Source organism: Gadus macrocephalus, chromosome 3, assembly GCF_031168955.1.
Source record: "Gadus macrocephalus chromosome 3, ASM3116895v1".
Taxonomy (NCBI): domain Eukaryota; kingdom Metazoa; phylum Chordata; class Actinopteri; order Gadiformes; family Gadidae; genus Gadus; species Gadus macrocephalus.
In genome coordinates, this window is record NC_082384.1 from 9,095,045 (window position 1) to 9,112,436 (window position 17,392).

The window sequence follows — 17,392 nt, forward strand, 5'->3', positions numbered from 1 at the left end:
CAGCTTTCAGAACATATCAAATATACACGTATATTTGGATTTACTCGAAAGTGGGTACACTACTATGCACAAAGGAGCGTAACATAAAAAAGTACACAGTCAGTGTGCATGATATTTGAAAGGTAATTCAAATATTTATTTACCATGTTAATTGGGGGAAGTTATGCTATATTTTCTCTTTCAAATGATTACATGTAAAAACCATGGGTATGGTTTTTATACCATGGATATGATAATGTATAGTTATTTATGACATTAATAAATATCATCACCGGAGTTGAACTCACAGGAAATAAGACAGCGGAAATCGGAGGGCCCAGATGGGCTGACCGGATGCCAACTGACTCCACATCCGCCCCTAGAATCAAGTCAGTTCTGTAGACGAAGCTATCAGTTCCCCGAGTTATACACTCGTAAGGACTCCCTATTGAGATTCAAATGGTAGCAGAGGATGGCTGCCAACTATAGCGTGCCGCCTGTTTTCGACGAGAAGAAATACGACAGCTGGAGAAATGAGGTGGAGATATGGACACACATGACGGACCTAGAAAAGACCAAGCAGGCGCTAGCCGTGACGCTGTCGCTCAACGGCAGAGCCAGGGACACCGCGCTGGAAATACCCGCGGAGGATTTGAAGAAGGAAGATGGCGTGTCCACCCTTTTAAAAGAGTTGGACTCTGTTTACCTAAAAGAGGAAAATGATCGGGCGTACGACGCATACACTGATTTTGATCGTATTTATAGAGAAGATGGCAATTCAATGGCGGATTACATTGTGGATTTCGAACAGAGATACAACCGGATACGCAAGTTTGACATGATACTTTCAGATGCCCTTTTGGCTTTCAAGTTATTGGACACTGCTGGTCTTGATACGAATGACAAACAATTGGCACTTACTGCTTGCACAACACTTACCTTTGCATCTATGAAATCGACCCTCAAACGGATGGTTGGCGAGAACACAGCATCCTCAGTGGGAGAGGGAAACCCAGAGGCTGCACACAAGAGGGAAGGCAACAAGTCCCGCTTATCAATATACGACCAGACGGATGAGCAGGGAGGACTGTCCAGATGTGGAGCTTTCCATAACACACTCTTGGTAAGACTGCAATGCCCACATTATCAGGAAAGTGTAAACATACTCTGTTGAGAAGGGAGGATCAGCTGTATTTGATACGGCGTGCTGAACGACCGAATATGTCACTCAACCACAGCTGTGTCTTTCATGTTATGTGATGGAAGAGTATAGTGCACTACTAAAGGCCCCGAAATACACAAGGAAATCATGTGCTTCTCTAGTCAGAGACGCTGATCTCAGGATGTAGTTTCATTTTACGCCATTGGAAATGGTTTGAACATATAGTTTGAGCCGTTGGGTGAGAAACTGTTAAATAATAAGGGAATATTTGGTTACTGGTCTTATACACACACGCACCACACCGTAATTGGGTAGGAATCAGGATATGCTCCATTTGCTTTACCAGTCTTCTGTTAATTGACGTACACAACCCATAGGAAGTAAGGGAACGAAAATTGCGTTACCGTAATCCGGTTAACCGGATACAACTCATGACCTCCTCTCCGCCTGTGGTCCAGCAGCGCTGGGTGCTCAGTCGAGACAGCCAAACTTCACACAATTGGCCTGCTGGATTAAACTGGCACATTTACAGAAATGTTGATTATACTGTCCTTTAAATAAATAAATGAAATTGGGAAGCAGGTCGCCAGACTGTGAGAACACGCTGATTTCGTTATTATTTTTGGTCCTTAAAATACCAGCTGATGGGCGGCACCAAACGAAGTATTGATACAGAAGAAGTCCCTTCAGATAACCATCTTCTATTAAAGGCCCCATATTATGCACTCTGAGGGTTAATCATTTGATTTGGGGGTAATACTAGAATAGAGTTCAATGCCTTGATGATAAAAATACGCCTTTATTATTCTCACACAATTTCTGCAGAACCGCTTTCAGCCTCTGAAAAAAAAGAAGAAAAAAAGCTTTTTTTAAATGTTGTATCTTTAAGCCCCCCTCCCGACTAGCAAAGTCAAGTCAAGTTTATTTATATAGCACATTTAAAAACAACAATAGTTGACCAAAGTGCTGTACAAAAATACAATGCAAAACAACAAATAGGCCGAAGATACACAACAACAGCAAAAACAACAACAACAAAGCAAAACAAAAAATTCTTAATTTGTGTTAAAGGCCAATGCAAAAAAGTGAGTCTTTAGTAGCGTTTTAAACTGGTCAATAGACTGCGCAGTTCTCAGACTCGGGGGAAGACTGTTCCAGAGATTGGGAGCAGCCACAGCAAAGGCTCTGTCATCTTTTGTCTTTAGTCTGCCCTAGGTACATCCAGCAGCACCTGCTGAGCTGACCGTAATTCTCTAACTGGAGCATGAATGCAGAGCAACTCTGACATGAGGTGCCAGCCCATGTAAAGAGTTAAAAGCAAACAACAGAATTTTGAACTTGATTCTAAAAACTACAGGAAGGTAGTGAAGAGAGGCCAGGGCCCAGTTTCCCGATAACGATGGATCTTCGCTCGTACGATCATTCTACCGATGGATCTTTCGAACCATCGTTAATTTCTTTGGAGCGTTTCCCGAAACTCTTCTTAACATGAACGCGCATTTGCTGCTCTCACGACGGTCGTAGGATTGTACCTGTCCACTGACATGGTGCTGAAACGGGCTATGACGCAGGGGGAGACGCAGGAATGTCGCAGGAAAATGGGGTTAAAAATGGTTAAAATATCTCCCCATCAAGGCCAACCGCAGAGTAGCCTACGAAAAGAATAGATTGCAATAATATGAATGCTAAAGATATTAAAACACAATTGATTAGGCCTAGGCCGACATATATATCGTTCCTAATCCTGAACGCACTGTGCATACATTTATTCACGGCATTTCCCCCCCTGAAATAATTCCATATTACAAAAATCCAAAATAGCGTGTGATACAACTACATTTATCTTAATGTGCTGATTTTTTAAACATATATTTTGCGCAGCAAGAGAGCCGACTTTATCTGATTCCGCATAAGGTTGCATTGATTGGCTCTCTAGTAGGCCCGATAGAATATTTGTAGACATTAAAAATGCAACGTTCCATTCATGCATTATCATTCAAACGCGGCTATTGCTGACCCGATTAGGAGAGCTTGGTCTAGATCCTGCTGCCCATATTGTTGGGCAGGATGAGGTAGGCTATAGAGTGGCGAAGTCACGCCTCTTCCGGTAGGGCTCATGGGACCTATGAGATCGAAAAATATGAATGGGTGTCAATGGAGAGAAAATAATTATTTTCTCTCCATTGACACCCATTCATAGAAAATGAATACTCCCTTTTTTAATGAATGCAGACACCCTCATGCAATAATGAGTTCACTCTATAGTAGGCTAACGATGCTCTTAGCGTCCTACGAGTACCCTGGAGCACTCGTTAGCTACGAGCGTTTTCACAACGTTCGTTACCAACGATGCTTTCGGGAAACGGTGTGAAAACTGTACGATGCTCGTACGACGCACTTCAAGATCCACTTAGGCTAACGATGCTTTCGGGAAACTGGGCCCAGAACAGGGGTAATGTGGTCATATTGCCTTTTCCTAGTAGGGAGATGTGAAGCCGCATTTTGTACCAGCTGCAGGCGACAAGTCTGCTGTTATTCGACAGCTGTCCCACGACCCACTCTGTAATAGATCAATAGCTTTGCGTGTGTGTCGGCAATCTCACAAACCCTGAGTAGTTGTCAACATTGCGGGTATCATTGACTTAAATATAGCCGTACCTGTTCGAGGCCTAGTCTAACCGAGAATCACTAAGTCAGGCCAAACAATAGGAGCGAGCCCATTGCAATCTATTAGTCACTTTGTGTTAAAGTACTTTTCTTAGTTCCATGTACATATGTTACACGTGCCAATAATTCTATAAATTATTTGGGTTTTCTGCTCGTAACAATAAATATTTTTTTCTTAACAACTTACTGTATGTACTAGGGTCTGTTTTGATGGCTGTGTGAGTGCATTTCCCCTTCCTTGACTTGGGCAACACGACCTTGAAGACAGCTTGTTCTGCAGATGTTGTAACTTGCGGTCTGCATTTTCATTGTATGCTATTGCATGATCGCCAAGTACCACCTGCAATTGTAGAATGTCAAAAGTCAATGATCCATTCGAAGCATAGGAAAGTTATTGTTTTGTTCGAGAATGTTTTTTGGTCATTTTTAGTAATAAAAAGAAATATTAAATATGTGCCGTGACGATGGACAAGGCCTTATAAGATTATAGTAACATTACAGCTTGCATAATCCTAAATAACAGCAAAATATCGGAAGCTAGAAAGTTAGCCATGGACTACAGCTGACTAACCAAGATCATTACTCAAAATGAACAGGTATCTTTCACAAGTTGTGATCCTGAAGGTCCAGGTTGCGCCATCGAAGTGGGAACTCCGTCTGTAAGGACAAATTAATGAGAAATTCCTGCAGTGTACTGTGCCCGCTTCCTCTATGATATGAAGCAATGCAAGGCAGGGGCCGTACAGCAGAGGATGGTGGTCAAAATTAATTGAAAACTCATTCTTCATGTCGTCTTCTATGGGAAGTCCATGCACAGAGAATTTGCTTTCGCACAGAGAACAGAAACTTCACGACATGGCGTTACAGCTAGAATGACTCCAGCGGCAACTGCTGTAAACAGCTATGCTTGAGGGCGGCTGGGTGGTGAGACTTTTGCTCGACTGGGTGGTGACTCTTTTGCTCTTCCCACTTCGGTCTGATGTCAGATTGTAGCGGCAGTAAATGCTGACCTGGAATCAAGATGTTCAGGCAGTTAATGTTGGGTGTTCTAGATGGGCGCGAGTAATTCCCCTGGCTCGGGTTTTGTTTTCGTTTTTTAAACATAGCAGATCGTTAACATGGATAAAATGGCATGAAGCACACCCCTTTAATGTCCTGGTTCGTCCTGGCTGTCCATAGGCGGGTAAGAACCTGTTCATCGTACAGAGCCCTGGGCAGCCGGGCATGGTGCAGCAGGTCCAGCTGGTCCAGCCCAAACAGGAGTCCCAGATGGTCCAGATCCCCCAGCAGACCCTGAAGGTGGTCCAGGGTGCCTCTCTCCCCCAGCCGACTCTGAAGATGGTCCAAGCCTTCTCTCTCCCCCAGCAGGCGCTGAAGGTGGTCCAGGCATCCTCGGCCTTACTGCCCCAGGTCCCACTGAGGCAGACGCCCTCTCAAACACAGGTACCCCTCTTCACCACAGGTTACCTTTCTCGTACAAACAGAGGTAACCTTAAACTAATGAAATTAAGCCTAGTGCTGTGCGGACGCCCTTAAAGGTCCCATGACATGAAAATATCACTTTATGAGGTTTTCTAACATAAATATGAGTTCCCCTAGCCTGCCTATGGTCCCCCAGTGGCTAAAACTTGCGTTTGGTGTAAAACGAGCACTAGCTGTTCTGCTCGCCTTTGAAAAAACGGAGGCTCAAGCGCGCTGATTTGGAATGTCTTTAGGTATGTCGTCACATAGCATCTAAGCTCCTCCCCTTACTCTGCCTGGCCCGCCCAGAGAGTTTGGCACGCCCATAAGACAATGAGCTAGAGACCGTACGATCGCCACACTGTCTTTGCCTGGAGTGGAGAGACATCATGGCTTCCAAACAAATTTATGGCAGGTGCTCAGTGTTCGGGTGTGAAAGTAAAAAACTAAGTACATTTGTAGCTCCTTCATCCGAGTCTCTGAGGAACCAGTGGGTTCATTTCGTTTTCGCTGGAAATGCGCCGATACGACTTCCAAAAATGTGAGTTTGTGTGCGCCAAACATTTCACCGACGACTGCTTCTTCAACTTGGGATAATACAGAGCTGGACTTGCTGAACGTCTGAAAATTAAGCCTGGATCAGTACCAACTCTCCTTGCCTCAGCTACAAACCACGGACAAGTAAGTAAACTAACGCTGTATCATGTTCTTGCTTTACTGTGTATGATTACCTTGCTTGTTCCCCTTAGAATGGCTGTAGCTTTAGCTAATGCTCACCGTTCTACAAACTAATACAGCTGTCTTTTAACAGCTACTTGACGCAGTAGTTCTAGCGTGAGACACAGGGCCTGATTCCCAGGTTAGCCTTGGTGTTCTTTATCATTGGAGACAGTTTTCAACACATTTCATTCAGTCCTTCTAGTTGCAGAGTTTGCTCGTGCTAGGCTAGCGCACGGCAACAGGCAATGCTAGCCTGCTATAAAACAGTCTTTCCCACTCCACAGTACACCCGAGGTAAATCAATTATAACACCAGACTATAGATTTAAATAATGTGTTGAATAATCTTACAAATAAAAGTAACCTTCCATCGCATTTTGAGGGACTATTTTCTCGGTAATGGAGCTGGTAACCTAGGTATCAGCAATGCAATGCAAGGTTGGTATTTTCCTAAATACATAGGCCCACTTATGTTCTCCCCTTCACGCCAGTCTCAAATCAATGGGTTGTTAGCAGGTTAATAAATCGAGTACTAACTGGATCTTGTGGTCTCTACAGAGGCCAGCACATCGACTGATTACATTCAGCTGCCTCTCTCAAGGGATGTTGCATGCCAGACGGACCACGTGGAAAGTTTGAAAACGCATACTGTAGGCACACAGCTATCCTTTAGGACTTTGCGGCCCCACATTAAAAGGGAAGGTATCTACTTTCCACCTTGAGTACATTTACTTTTGATGTAGTTACTAGTGTTCTTTATTCTGGCATTTCTCTTTGCTTGCATTATGTGTTTTTTCATTTGACTTGCCTTAGTAAAATTCATTGTTTGCACAGGTGTCCAGGCAACTGTCTTCTGCAAGGATTTCGGTGTTGGGACATGAAATAGTGCATTTTATACAGGTGTTCAATATTGTTTGAAGTTAAAAGAAGTGACCTAAATAAAATCATCCCAAATAGGGATGGGCGTGAGGACTCGATTACTCGAGTACTCCTCGTTACAAATGAACTCGGTTGGTGGACAGGCAAACTCAAGTTTGCATATACACACACAAACAAAGTTTTCTGAAGCAAATGTATAAATTTTCTGTGCGGCGCTGTCATGCCAAATTTGTACCGGCTGCCAAATTTGTACCGGGCGTGTCATCCATACGTAATCCATTCCAAACCTGCCTGGCAACAGATGATCGCGTCGCCCGTTACCTGGCAACGGACGATCGCGTCGAATGACGTGAAAGGTTCACGAACATTCGCGAACCTTCTATCTAGCGATCCGTTATCTGTATTGTGCTATTTCGTCCTTGACCTGCTTTACTCAGGTTACTTGCTAAATTTGATTAAAAAATTAAATACAATACAAATATAAAGTAAAAACAAGTGTTATCTAGCGATCCGTTTTCTGCATTATGTTATTTCGTCTTTGGCAACATGAGCGCGAATGTTTTTTGAAACCCGCTTTAAACACTCAGTTTACTAGCTAAATTTGATTAAACAATTAAATACAATACAAATATAAAGTAAAAACAAGTGTTATCTAGCGATCCGTTAACTGTATTATGTTATTTCGTCTTTGGCAACATGAGCGCGAATGTTTTTTGAAACCTGCCCGGCAACGGAGGACGCGATCATCTGCTGCCATGCAGGTTTGGAATGGATTACGTATGGATGACGCGCCCGGTACAAATTTGGCAGCCGGTACAAATTTGGCATGACAGCGCCACTAACGCATGCCCAGGGCACAAAGCAAATGAAATGTATCAAATTTCTGTGTGGCGCGTGCTGGCCGTGTGCAGGCACGCCAGAATCCAAAAAGTTAAGAGATGGCGGTTAAAGCATAGCGCAGCGAATAATTGAAATACTTTAAAGAAATAGGAGATCATAAGGTGAAATGTAAAATATGCCAAGCGAAATCGAGCTACCAGAGTACTACAAGTACTATGCGGCAACATATGCTGCTGAAACACAACGGTGAGTTGGGGAAAGCAGACCCGCAGCAACCAAGTGTGTCGGCTATTTTCACCGCCGCAAGACGCAGCGATAATCCCAGCCGTGTAGAGAAGATCACAACGCTGAGTATTTCCATAGTCCATTTGCTGCCGTTTTATTTGCAGCTTTAAATTATTTGCAATGGTTAGGCTACTTGTTTCGTTTTTTTTTATTTAAACCGTTATAGGCCTTGCTTCGACGTGATTTAAATTGTGAGAAGAATACTTATTTTTGTAAGGAAAATGTGTTTTGAACGTATGCAAAAAGAAATAATGAATACTCTGATAACTCTGACTGTTTTGATGGAGAATAAGCATTACATGTTTGGTTGGTAATATTGCCGTTCATCATTAGGCCTATTCCTGCTGCAGATGCGTTGCATTCTAAAAATAGATTCGATTAAACGAGTACTCGATTGATCCTCGAGGAATTCCTTCGATCACTCGAGTTTGGAATTTACTACTCGTGATCGTCATCCTCAAGTACAGAAGTTCCTCAGGGAGAGAAACATAACCCATTTACTACGATGTCTGGCACTTTGCAAAATGTATATTTTCAGAGCCAATATGGAGCTATGTGTTGCTCCAGCCTTTTCCTTTCTTTGATTTGTTAGTGATATCCTTTTGGTGAGAAAGAACTGATGTTTTGAAGCTTGCGTAAAGCTCCCATTTGGTGGTCCTTCATTTTAAAATTGTGACACTGAGTAAATGGCAACAAATGCTTTGAAATTATCAAATGCTACAATCGAGTAATCACTCAGTTTATGAGTATCTTAACTAAGTGGAAAGTACTTTGCTCTCATTGTAGGTATTTCAAAGAAGCTGTTAGCAATCAGTATGCAGAAAGACTTAGAGAAACTCAAGAAGTGGATGAAGAGCTCTCCAGGAGAACCTGGAGTTCCATTTCATTGAAATAAGCGGCCCGTTTCGCCATTTCGGGGTTTCCATGATCCATACATCACGTCTTTTTAGGTTTGGCGTGGACGCGCACAACCCCGTGTTAACCAACCCCGAGTTGATTGAACTAATGCATAACCGCTGCTGTGGAACTGAAAACTCTGGGTTAGTCGGCACAGGGTAAATCAACCAAGAGTTCAGCGTTAACTCAGTGTTTGTTAAACCTCAGTTCGTGGAACACCCCTCTGGTGTACCTGTTTTGCTTACTTGAAATGTAGGCCTAATGCACTTTGTGTTTATTTGAAGTGTAGGCCTAGTGTTCCTGTTCTGCTTACTTCACATGTAGGCCTTATGCACTTTTTATGTTTACTTGAATTGCAGGCCTAATGTACCTGTTTTGTTTAATTGAAATGTTAATATGCGTTACTTTGTCTTACTAGTTTTTCATGGTTAAAAGTAAGCTATTTGGAAATTGAAAATAAATACATCTGAAATTATAAGGTAATATGCCGTGTTGATTGTATTTGACAAAAGAAGGCTATTAGGACGTGGTAGGTTCGGACCTTTCTTGGAAGGAATTTTTAGTAACTGGACCTTGTTCAATTTTAATTGAAGACCCCTGGTTTAGGACATGGTTGTAGTATTCTTTACTGTATGGGTAATGGTTTTCTAATATCATATTTTCTTATTGTCTGCAGCATCTCCAACTTTCTCCAAGTTGGAGAAGTTGCTGACCAACAAAAGGGCGCTGAAGGATGTTGCAAAACTGAGCCCCCACCACCAAACTTCATCTTTGGAGGCTTTCCATGCGGTTATTCTTTGTTTTGCCCCAAAAAATGTTGTCTTTCCCTTTATTGGAATGCTGTGCAGCATTAACATGTTTTGTCTTGTACTTCCAGACTCTACCTGGCTGCTATGCATTCAAATCACAATGTGGACCGACCACAGACCGAAACAAAGGAAGGAGTACCGATTTACAAAATCTCCTTTCCAAAGGCTAGGAAGGGAGAGTGCAGAGCTAAAACCTCAAAAAACACAGCGGACCTTTGGTAAGGGTTCAAATCAACTCAAACAACACATATTTTGGATCTCTAAAATGTATTTCTCTTGATGAAAAATCAAATAAATACAAAAACACAGTAACACAAAACCCAACCAATTTGAAAAGAAAACATGTTCTACGATACAGGTTACGTTGATTACATCATGGATGTCATTTTTGAGGAAGTCTTTCCCAACCCTACGCCATACACCGAGGCCCTGTTGGAGATCCCTGTTCCAGAGCCCCTAACAGCACGGTATGAGAAGCCTGACAAGGAGGCGGTCATCAGCAGCCTTGTGTCAAGGTTTAAACGGGGGTCGTCTAAAACCGACATAGTGGCCTTCCTCATCAGGAAACTCAGCGGATACGCAGGACCACACAAGCTGGAATGACAACCCGGATACTGCGTCCCAGGCGGCCCCAGCACCAGCTCACAAAGGAACGATAGGAGAGATACCTGTAGCGACTGAACAATTGATTCAGAGAATAAGTCTTGCAGAGATTTATCATTGCTTTGTGTTTATGAAAATAAATATTACTATGCTCCTATGGATGGTTTGTTCTGTAACTATTTAAGTTGTTCTAAGTTAACAACTTAGAACAAGTTGTTCTAAGTTGTAGCTCTGATATAAATACATCTTGACAATATTAGGCACAAGATTTAGAACAACTTCATTTATTTTATTAAATTCTGTAACACTGCACAACTTATTTGTGTATTCTTCTCAAATTTAGAGGACCATAGTCGGCTCTATATATTTGGCTGGCATTCTGAATAGAGTAAACATTTAGGCAGACGGGCTCCAATCCAGGATGGTCAACCATACACGTCAGCTGTTGTTCGACCTCCCGTAGTCTTCTAGTAACCTAATTAGAATTTGTAAGGGTAAGTTTTTATTTTTAAGCATAATTATTTGTCAAATGAAGAGACAAAGTAGTTTCCAATTTCGTGGAGAGTGCTACCTGCGGTATCTCCATGCAGCAAATATTCTCCGCTTCTGTGGGCATGGTCGCACATTTTCCACAACGGCACCTATCCATAAAATAAAGGTAGATGTAATAATGGCAGAGGTCTGACTATAGTGGCTCTGGTTAGTGTCTATAGCTATACATATGACGGTGGACAAGCTGATGTTAGACGTAAATCATGGGTTATGTGTAACATGACTTCAATATAAGTTGAAATTAACCCATTAAAAAATTAGCCAGTGACTTCTCTAAACTACACAGATGACTGATATAGATGCTAATATAGTGTTATAACGATCGCAAATCAGCAACTTTAAAAGCCAACAACGTAGGCTAGCGTTAGCACATGATAATAACTAACCGCATACATAAACGAACCAACTAAAGTACCGTATCCAGACACAATATATTAAACTAACCATTCAGAGACGTCCTGCTGTAGCCGCTGAGTATCAACTTCTTCAGGTGCTTCGCTATCCGGATCCGATTCTGGGTCAAACTGAAAAGCTTGAACGACTGGGTTTCTACAAGCCATTGCGATACAACCACCGTAAACAGAGCGCACGTGACTGTAAGCTGCTCAGGGCCACACACCCACCCTCCTCCTTGACCTGCCTTGACACGCCCACCGCGCATTTGGGGGAAGCTCAATAAGCTCAATGTGCGACTGGCTCGGAGTGGCTGTAACTCTGCACCACGGCTGAATTTCGGGAACGTCTTTGAATACTGTGTTAGTTGCCCACTAATACCTATATTAAATAATACATAAAATAGCATGTCATGGGACCTTTAAAATAATGTCATGTGTAGGGAAAAACCCTGTAAGATGTTTGCCTGCTATCCATAGCAAAGAACCATGGTTGACGAATCTATATAATTTCCCAGCTAAGCCACATCCAGATCGCCCAGCAGGCCCTGAAGGTGGTCCAAGCCGCCTCGGCCACCCTCCCCCAGATCCCTCAGAGGCAGGCGGCCACGCCCATCATGCCGGTGACCCTGCCTAAACATCAAACACTGGTAAACCTCCTTAACAACACAAAGTTAAGATATTTCAACCATCTCTTATTCACAGTGAATAGATATTAGGGTGATCTTTTATTTATGTATAAAAAAAAATATATATATAGAGATTTTGTTTTACAATTTCTACAAACAACGCTCCAGTGCACCATACTCATTACTATGTTGTTTTTTAAACTGCGGTTATGGTATGTTTTCCCATTCGGTTAATATTTACTGAATGGAAATGCATACGTTGTACTTCTTTTTTTAATGCATCACTTTTTTTTTGGAGTCAACCTGATGATGCAGGTATGATGGAAGCAAAGACGTCCTCTCGTGAATCCAGAGAACCTTTCAGGTTCCCTAATAACGGTTCCACTCCCTGGCTCCTCCCCCAGTTTCGGCTCCGAAAGCGCTCCAAGAACCATCTGGGCGGAGCTCGCATGAAGCGGATACTGGCAAAGATCGCCCTGGTGGGCGGCCCCCCCACCGAGGCCATGGTCCCCGGCCACACTGTCACCATCAACGGGGTGCATGTGCAGGGCGTGCCCGCCGCAGCCCCCAACCCCGGCGGTGAGTGTTGCTGACCCCTCCCTGGAGGCTCTGAGGCGGGTTCTGAGTCGTTAGTCCCAGGTGCACGTCTAGCCGATGTTAACTACAAGAAGGAAGTGATGGATTCAAATGAAATCGTTCGTAGTGTAGTGGACTACAGTTTAAAACCACAACCGTTCAAACTAAATACCCTGTTTGGTCTACGGAGCCTTTATTCCGCTCTGACTAGGAATGGCACAATGCCAATTTTTGTTTCCGTTCTATTGATAGCGGTCTGAAATAAGTTTTTGTTTTTTATTGGTTGTTAAGCCAAATATTTAGCCAGACGATTTCTCGACGATCCCCTGTAGCCCGGAAGCTGTAGTAACAAAGCTTTTAGATGAACACTTGAGTTAAACCGTTCCATGGTATGTTTTATTGTATATACATATCTATATCTATAAACAAATATATCGAGAGAGAATAAATGGTTAAACAGATATTAGTGTGTGTCTGGATTATTTCTGAAAAGTTGATTTCAAAGTCCACTGCTACTTTTATGGGGCTATAGAAAACGGCATCAAAAATTTGTTTTATAAATATAGAAATGGAATGGAGAGAGAAGCGGCGATGGGTGGAGCAGGAGGAAGAGACGCTGGAAGGAGGATAGTGTTGGGATATGGTTTATTTCTGTTGAGGGTATGAGGATAGGGGCGTTCCTTTTTATGGTTCCTTTTAGTTAAGTTCTTTTTTATTTGTTGTTTTCTTTAAAGTAAATGTTGTCATGAAAAAGCATTAAGACACACTCTTACTCCTAAACCCCTACAACTCAACTGGTACTTTACAACCACCAACAGGAGTTTATACTCCAAAAATGTAATGATAATCATAGTAATCTACGGTAAAATCATTTTTTAACTAATTTCGCTACACCAAAGGCTGATTAAAACCCAGGGGAAATCCTTTAGTTACTTGTCGCTCCATACACATCTCCATCTCTCACTCTCTATCCCACTCTCCCTGTCTCCGTCGCTGTCTCGTCTTTGTCTTTTGAACAATCGTTAATCCAAGCCGCATCTGGGTCTAGTGTAGACCAGCTTCGTGAAGCCAGCCTCAATCTCACAAACCAGCCTCCTCTTTGTCTCCATCTAGTCAGGAACCAGCCAGGGTTTCCCACAGCACTTTACAGTTTAGGTGGTAGCTAGCTAGGGTTAGGGTTAGGGCTAGGTTATTTATTTTTTTCAGTAATAAAAAACAAATTCAGTAAAAATGAATAATATACAAATAATTAAGAAAATTAAAATGTGTAGAATAGGCCACAGTTATGCTCTGTGCGTAAGAGAATTGGCGCGCTTCCTTACAAGACCGGTAACCATAGCAACGCCGGTAAACAAACCCCGCGAAGCCCAATCCCTACGTGAGCTCCCCGCGCTACGGCCATCCGGAGGCGAACAGAGCTTTTGGCCGTGATATTATGATATATACAATTATATTATGCCATTATATATAGAACGTTATAAGACGCCGAGAATTGGCGCGCTGCCAGCCGCTGTCACCGAGTGTGAGAGGAGAGTTGACGGAGAAGATGGCGGTTGACCTAGTTTAAAAGTTAATACCGTTTATACCGGTAATACTCGTGTGAAAATTTCCACACCGCGGCAACTCTAGCGGTCGCCCAAGCATCACACGCATGCTGCCTTAACTACGTCGTCTGAAAGAAAAAAAAAGATAAAAAAAATAATGTGAAAGAATGTTATGATATATGTCAGACCCCAGCCTCCCGTCCCTCGGTCTGACGGCAAACTACACCACCTTAACTAACACATTTTCTGCGGCAAACCCTGCTACAGATGCTGCTGGGCTCAGAGCAAACGTGATGTAGATGATGGGGAATGGTTATGTTATCGGTAGTTCAACAATGGATTTAAGCTGACGTACAGCTGATGATAAGTCGAACAGCGGAAATTGCGTTTCTGTAGACTGGAGACGCGATGAGGCTCATGACCTCCTCTGAGTCTTTGTGTGAACGGGGCCTCTGTCTCTCTGTCTCCCTCCCAGGGCGGCAGGGCGGGGGGCTGTCGGTACCGGGGGTGCCAGCTCAGGCCAGGAAGAAGAGAGTCACCTGCACCTGTCCTAACTGCAAGGAAGCAGACAAGAGGCAAGCTGGGGCGGGGGCAACCGGCAAAATATGATAATTCTAATAATGATGCGCTTGAGCAGCGATTGGCAAGCATTTGAAGAGCGAGTAAACCCAAAAGCTTTTTTGGGGGATTTAAACCAGTCTAGCTCCATTGATATTGAACAAGGCTATCTGCAGTTGTGTCAATGTTACTAAAGAAAGACAGGGAATTCTAAGAAACGGGTATATAATCCTCTGTTAGTGTATTGGTTTTGTTGAAAGGGACCACATGTACAGAACAGGTTCTATACCAGAGTTAGCTGAATAGCTCATTTGCATCTGTGGTCCCTTGTTGTCGCTGGTCCCCAGCCCTTCAACCGGTTTGTGAACGTCCTGCTCTGCTCTGAACTCCAGTCCCGCTCTTAACTCAGCAGCCCAAAGTTTGCATGAGTCCAAACCGGGGACGGGAAATGGCCCGGACCTCCCGATACGATATTATAATTTTTGACTGCTGATGCGATAAGCATTTTGAATCTGCAAATATTTCATATTTTGTGTGTTTTAACCTTTGCCTTCGGGCTCTTCTTAAATTATTTTTTTTTAAGCAAAGAATTCCAATTTGCACATTAATACATTCAACTTTTTTTTTATTACCATGGGATTAACCCCCCCTCCTTAGTAGAGCTCTCCGCCCGATGCACATTTAATTTTCAGTCTCTTTTGAGGTTGAGATGAAACTGGGTTCACACACACATTCAACGGCCTTCATTAGCCTGGTGTCTCATCAATTCATGGCCCCTCCTGCATTTCGAAGTAAAGGCAAATGTGCCCTTACTACACGGCTGTGTTCCAATTTAAAAAAAATAGTTAATGTGTATGTTTATAGGATTAAAAAAAAAAAAAAAAATAGCATACATGTCCTTAGTCCTGTGTTTCTGTGTGCCAGGCCAGGAATGCTGAGCAAGAGGAAGCACATCTGCCACTTCCCCGGCTGCGTGAAGACGTTCAGGAAGACGTCTCTGCTCAGGGCTCACGTGGGCCTGCACACCGGGGAGCGGCCGTTCCTCTGCAACATCTGTGACAAGAGGTTCACACGCAGCGACGAGCTGCAGAGGCACGCTCGCACACACACAGGTAAACCTTAACACTGGTAACAGGGCTGTTAGTATTGGTATAGAAACGTGGGCACACACAGGTAACTGTGCTTTTAGTATTGTTACCACAAATACGCACGCAGGAAGCCGTGCTGTTAGTATCGTTATAGACACATCTACAGTTTACAGTGCAGCTAGTGTTGTTATGGACATGCCTGCACACACACTTGTAACAGTCCTGTTATTATTGCTAGAGACAAGCCTGCTGCACCCACACGCAACCTGATCAATATTACACAATATTAAAAACATTAGATTGGCAAAACAATAAATATATCATCAAAATGGAGGGCCATTTACTCTAAAAATAAATCAGGTTTCCTAGTTGGAATTTCAGTGTCCTGGAAATACATAGAGAAAACAATCAATCCCCTATGTACACCCCTATATTATGCAACTGCTCCTGTTGTCAAGCCGCTCAGCCAACCAGAACCAATGATTTCTAGTAGAGATTAGGGTATACCAAACATTTAGGTCTTTCACCCATGAAGACCGGGTCATCTCCAGTGGATTGGGTCCGGAGATGACCTGGAGTTGCCCTTTCACACATGCAACATGAACATTTTCCTTCTACAGATTCTGCTGCCATGCTAATTTTACTAAATTTCTTACTTGTTTTTCCGTTTTGTGGTTGTAATTAATGGCAGTCAAATGCAATGCACAGTGCCAGGGTAAGGGGTTCCATTCCCCCAGCTACACTAGTAGTTTTAAGCATTTATACTTTCGGGTTAGGGGTTCGATTCCCACTGGGGTCACCCACAAGCAATCTATGCCTTCAATGTGTGCCCTTATTTTTATATAGCATATATATTCTATAATATGATCACGTGCGTAATGTTTTTTTATTCATATATTCTATAATATGATCACGTGTGTAATGTTTTTTTATTCATCATATATATTCTATATTATGATCATGTGTGTAATGTTTCTTTATATACATATCCTTTATATTTATTTTTTATTATGATCAGGTGTGTAATGTGATGTACCATATTTATTCTGTATTGTAATGTGCTGTGAATCCTTCTATAGGTGTGAAGCGGTTTGAGTGCAACCAGTGCCAGAAGCGCTTCATGAGGAGCGACCATCTCGCCAAGCATTCGAAAACGCACATCAAAACCAAGAACCTGTGAACACACACTTCCACACACACAAAACAAACGTGTGTGTTTCACTGTCCACTTGTACATACACACCTCCTCTGGCCCCAGACAAGCCCTCCATGTCCTAGAGCGCCTGGGAAAGCTAGGAATGTCTTCAGCGTGATGGCTGTGCAGTTTTGTGAAATTCCCAGGAAGGGCCTTTGTAAAAATGTATCTTTATTTTCTGATCCCCTTATGTTACTGCTATATTTTAACATAGCATAGTGGCATTGTCCACTGAGAAAAAATGATTCAAATGTAAATGAGTACTATGTGTTCAACAGAGAGTGGAGGCTGACAGGAAGTAAAGGTTGGGTTATCCCTTGGGTTATGTTTGACACAACTCAATAAAACCGATGAAACCATCCTGGCAGCTTGTCATGTTGTCATTTGCTTGTTCCATACATCTATCAGAATGAATTGAATATAAACTAACTAAATAAATTTGCACACACATTGCAGTAAATGTGTGCCTATCTGAAACGTTCTGAACATATTAACAAATATTAGTAATGGAAGTAATATGAGTGATATTTTAAACAGTAACATGTATATGTTAAGAG

The 17,392-nt window shown here is 42.7% G+C and overlaps 1 protein-coding gene across 1 annotated transcript; it reads left to right on the top strand.

The window, feature by feature from the left end:
- The first annotated feature begins 328 nt into the window (after positions 1-328).
- Positions 329-17,199, top strand: LOC132453974 (transcription factor Sp2-like). Its single transcript, XM_060047089.1, has 7 exons — positions 329-1,102; positions 4,988-5,251; positions 11,764-11,895; positions 12,279-12,453; positions 14,470-14,569; positions 15,477-15,664; positions 16,720-17,199. Exons 1-7 carry the CDS (start codon positions 452-454, stop codon positions 16,818-16,820), a joined length of 1,611 nt encoding a protein of 536 aa, XP_059903072.1. The 5' UTR covers positions 329-451; the 3' UTR covers positions 16,821-17,199.
- The last annotated feature ends 193 nt before the right edge of the window (positions 17,200-17,392 follow it).